The 5,435-nt window shown below is 34.7% G+C and overlaps 1 protein-coding gene across 1 annotated transcript in view; it reads left to right on the top strand.

The window, feature by feature from the left end:
• LOC106473820 overlaps positions 1–5,230 on the top strand; it is a 41,549-nt gene extending 36,319 nt beyond the window's left edge. Inside the window, exons 4-6 of the mRNA XM_013934495.2 lie at positions 2,226–2,310; positions 3,725–3,812; positions 5,006–5,230. Of these exons, the coding sequence (XP_013789949.1) occupies positions 2,226–2,310; positions 3,725–3,812; positions 5,006–5,230 (398 nt within the window). The remainder of the gene's footprint in view (positions 1–2,225; positions 2,311–3,724; positions 3,813–5,005) is intronic.
• The last annotated feature ends 205 nt before the right edge of the window (positions 5,231–5,435 follow it).

Raw genomic sequence — 5,435 nt, 5'->3', positions numbered from 1 at the left:
CATTCACATCTTGTGTATAGTTTTACTGTAGTTAGATAACTTAGGATCAAACATTCACATCTCGTATATAGTTTTACTGTAGTTAGATAACTTAGGATCAAACATTCAGATCTCGTGTATAGTTTTACTGTAGTTAGATAACTTAGGATCAAACATTCACATCTTGTGTATAGTTTTACTGTAGTTAGATAACTTGGGATCAAACATTCACATCTCGTGTATAGTTTTACTGTAGTCCATCTTGTGTATAGTTTTACTGTAGTTAGATAACTTGGGATCAAACATTCACATCTTGTGTATAGTTTTAAGTTAGCTTACTACAGTGGGATCAAACATTCACATCATGTGTATAGTTTTACTGTAGTTAGATAACTTAGGATCAAACATTCACATCTTGTGTATAGTTTTACTGTAGTTAGCTAACTTAGGATCAAACATTCACATCATGTGTATAGTTTTACTGTAGTTAGCTAACTTAGGATCAAACATTACATCTTGTGTATAGACTACAGTAAAATTTGATCCCAAGTTAGCTTTATTCACATCTTGTGTATAGTTTTACTGTAGTAAGCTAACTTGGGATCAAACATTCACATCTTGTGTATAGTTTTACTGTAGTAAGCTAACTTGGGATCAAACATTAACATCTTGTGTATATGTATATTTAAAAAAAACTTTTGGTTTTGGTGTTTGTACGTATGTGTTTGAAGGTGTTATCGATAACTCATTTTAATTAATCAGAGTGTAATTTTAAGCGCAAAGTAATTGTTATTTGTAAATTTATAACGTTCGCTCACACCTACACAAGGGTTAGCAGCACATAGCTGTCAATCAATCATGAACTGATAAATTCCAAGAAAAGTAAGCAAGTCAACAGCACCCATCGCCATAGATTCCAAGAAAAGTAAGCAAGTCAACAGCACCCATCGCCATAGATTCCAAGAAAAGTAACAAGTCAACAGCACCCATCGCCATAGATTCCAAAAAAGTAAGCAAGTCAACAGCACCCATCGCCATAGATTCCAAGAAAAGTAAGCAAGTCAACAGCACCCATCGCCATAGATTCCAAGAAAAGTAAGCAAGTCAACAGCACCCATCGCCGACTCTTAGGATACACTTGTCAGATTAGATAGTCGAAGATGACAGTTACTCTTCTATTACTCCTTCAGCCCCAAAGTGCGGAGTTCATTTTTGCGTCAAAATGTCACGAAGCATGAATCCTCGGATTCAGAATCTGAATTCGTTAACAATTTGGCCACGCCTGACCCAACACGCTGTTAGAATTTATCGCACATAAATTAAAGTTTGTCTCAAATATATTAGGAGTTATCTTAAAAATTACATATTTTATTTGAGAAACGTCACGATCATATTTTTTCTAGCCTTTCATCTCTTAAATAAATGAGGAGATATGTAATACTTTCAGTAATATATGGTCTGTTGAGCTTTAAAGACGGTCCCGTTAATTACCTTAAAATAGATATCAAAGCATATATTTGTCCAATTTACTATTAAACTTACATATACATACAATTAAAACGAGTACAACGCTAAAATAATTTCACAATCAATAATTTATTAAAAACACGGACTACTTTCAAAATGACTCAACACGTTTTGGTGTTCTTACGCCACAATCTTCTGGAATAAACGTTGACTTATATACTACATAATGATTTGTATTTTATTAGCGCCATCTAGACTTAAAATACCCAGAGTTTATAAAACACATGTCCAGTACTTTGTTTCTACTACACTTGGACCAACTTCTTTGTTCAGCACAATATATTTGTTTTTTGTTTGTTTGTTTGTTTTTTCAGTCTATCTTGTTTCTGTAATACTTAATTCAAATCTCAATTCCATCTGATTTATCAATTTAACGTTACTTCAGTCTATAACATGAAACGTGCCTGACACACGTTGTGCTAAAGCAGACTCAGTTACTTCGATAAATATATCTCACAAAAGAGTAGAAAATCAATAGATAAACGGACAACTAACAATGAGATCCAAAATTCATAGACAGGCTCAACGATAAAGGTTTAAGATAAGTGTTTTATTTTACTTCTTGTTTGATGTGTGAGTTGGGATGGAAAAAGGCCTGTCTGTGCTGGTATAATGTTTCCATATAGATATACTGAAATATGTTTATCAAGCAGTACAACCATATTTAACGTGTTGTTTTTACCTAGCTTTATTCTTATTTTATTTACTTATTATTTTAGTGTTAGGAAGCAGAAAAAACACGAATCCTGTGAGACTCAACAACGGAAAAACTGGACCCATGGATTACACTCGGTACGTAAAGAGGTGAGTAAGGCAAAGTAACTTATAAAAGGATATCTCCCCCATGGATTACACTCGGTACGTAAAGAGGTGAGTAAGGCAAAGTAACTTATAAAAGGATATCTCCCCCATGGATTACACTCGGTACGTAAAGAGGTGAGTAAGGCAAAGTAACTTATAAAAGGATATCTCTCCCCATGGATTACACTCGGTACTTATAGAGGTGAGTAAGGCAAAGTAACTTATAAAAGGATATCTCTCCCCATGGATTACACTCGGTACTTATAGAGGTGAGTAAGCCAAAGTAACTTATAAAAAAGATATCTTCTTGACTGAGTGACTCACTTAATATGAATATCTTAGATATGTAAGGTCTGAAATTGTTTTCTTTGTTTGTTTTTGAATTTCACGCAAAGCTACACGAGGGTTATTTAGACTAGCCGTCCCTCATTTAGCAGTGTAAGACTAGAGAGAAGGCAGCTAGTCATCACCACCCACTGCCAACTCTTGGGTTACTCTTTTACCAACGAATAGTGGGATTGACCGTCCCATTATACCGCCCCCACGGCTAAAAGGGCGAGCATGTTTGGTGTGACGGGGATTCGAACCCGCGACCATCAGAATGCGAGTCGAGTACCCTAACCACCTAGCCATGCCGGGCCTGAAAATGTTTTGACGCTCATTTCAGGGTTTGGGTTTTTTTTTTTGAGGAAAAAAAATTAAGAATTAATTTATTTTACAGTAAGCGTTCAAAACATCCTGAGAAAATGTTTCCTCTGGTGTTCAGTACTAAGAAATAAAAGCAAAATCCTAGAGAAAGAAGGGATTTATAGACCAAAAAGAAAAAAAGATATTTTACTGGATTTACTTATAAATGTATTATGTTTCAAGAGTAATAAAACCAGAATTAAGAGTAACAAATATTTTTATTCCTTGCTTTTCAAGTTTGTATGTCATGTTGCGTTTTAGCCTACAGAGTGCATATTTCTTCTCGTGATTCATGGCATGCGCACGTTTTAGTGACGTGACGACAGTACAAATTGCAACTTTAAATGCCCATTATATGACATCATTTTAGTTTCTACTGACTTACTGACAGACAAAACACTGCTGTATAGTGGTGCGAGTGGGTTTAAACAGGTGTCCTCCTTTGGGGGAAAATATTTCGTTAAATATGATAAACTATAAAGCTTAATTAAAGAGCAAGTGTTTATTAGACACTAAAAAATAAAAACTTGTATATTTTGTTTCTCTATTGAAAGGATAATAATTTATATTTTTTCCCAATATATATATATAAAAGATACAGCATTAATTGTAAGATGCAAACTATATCAAAGAAAACATTAACGTACCATATGTGCAAGAACCTCGTAATTCATGTATGTATGTTTTCATTCAATGTATATATATCTTAATATTTTGTTTCGTTATGCAGATTTGCAAATGCGTCGGAGTGCGGGAGTAACTACTGTAAAGACTTAAATTACCGAGAACATTTCCATTGTCTTGATTGCAATTCCAGGGTACGTTTTCTCGACCTACTACAGTAGCAAAAAATATTAGATTTAGAATGTATGACGTCGGCCTTTCGTGGACGGTGAGATTATAATATTATGAGGGGTGGTAGTCAGATGTCTTAACGTGAGTTAATACGTTGATGTTTTTATTGTTAGTTTAGTTTGTATTCATAATAAACCACATAGAGAGATACAATACGTTCGATGTGACATGTTAACTCTAATATTACCAGTGGAGTCCATATACATTTTAAAACTATTTATAAACCAGATTGCTTGTAGGTCGACGATTTCATTGATTACAGGGTCCACAATTACGTATAAAAGGAGTGATTTGATCCAAAATTTAGGTCCGTTCGTTCTTTGCTATGGGTGTTGTAACGGGAAAAATACAAAATCGCCCGATATAATGCAGCACGTGGACCCCCCCCCCCCAGATGTCGGGAATAGGAGGATTTATATTACGACTTTGATATTTGTTGCACTTCAACAAATTATGTGACACTTAATCACACAGTTTATTTATTTTTATTAAATGTAAACTCTTCCTTTGTTTTATCTTCATAATTGGGGCGTGGTTGTTTTTATTAATTTTACATTTTTCGGGGTCTTAAGACGGTATTTTAGTCAATATTGTATATGGTTGAAAGAATATATATCCGTTACAACCCCAAACACTATCTAATAACTTACTGAGTATATATTGCACTATATGGTGACTTGTTAGGCCTAGTTTTTTGTTCCTTATCTTGTGGAATCATTACCCTTAAACCTTCTCGAAGCTGGTTGATTAACAACAGTATTTACACTCACAATTCTATGATTGAGTAAAATCAGCTCCAAGATAAATGAACCACTTAATAAGCACTTAAAAGAGGAGGAAACTCGGAATGTCTTTCCGTTTGTTATAACAATGACGACATTTTTAATCTATCATTCCCACGATCTTTTCAAAAACTAAGAGCATGATTTTATTATCGTTTTTTTTTTTTTAGGATTTCCGTTACGACGATCATGAAAATAATCAATTCGTCAGATAGTTCATGAGAAAGAGCTCGAGCACGGAACCGCTGGGGACAGTGGCTCTACTTAATAATAGGCATAATCTTTAATACTTGTTTTTGAGAACGTGGTTAAAGCACTGGGTTCGCACCATTAAGAGACTCTGATATTATTATTGTTTTGTTTTTTTTAATCAGGTATTTGTGAAGAAGGAAGAAATGATACGACACTTCAAATGGCACAAAAAACGTGACGAGTCTCTTCAACACGGCTTCATGAGGTATAGCCCGATGGACGACTGTTCGGACAGGTTTACGAACTGTTCTCATAACCGGAAGCAGACCCATTACCACTGCCTGAAGGTGAGATTTGCTGACAGTTTTAATGTGTACCGGTCAACAAACTATTTCAGTTTTCATTGAATGCGATGTTCTCTCGTTTTCGTGGCATTACAACACTTTACAACAATAGTAACCTGTACAACACTTTACAACAATAGTAACCTGTACAACACTTTACAACAATCTGTACAACACTTTACAACAATAGTAACCTGTACAACACTTTACAACAACCTGTACAACACTTTACAACAACCTGTACAACACTTTACAACAACCTGTACAA

This window comes from Limulus polyphemus, unplaced genomic scaffold, assembly GCF_000517525.1.
Source record: "Limulus polyphemus unplaced genomic scaffold, Limulus_polyphemus-2.1.2 Scaffold6530, whole genome shotgun sequence".
Lineage (NCBI taxonomy): Eukaryota > Metazoa > Arthropoda > Merostomata > Xiphosura > Limulidae > Limulus > Limulus polyphemus.
This window is presented reverse-complemented; position numbering and strand designations above follow the sequence as displayed.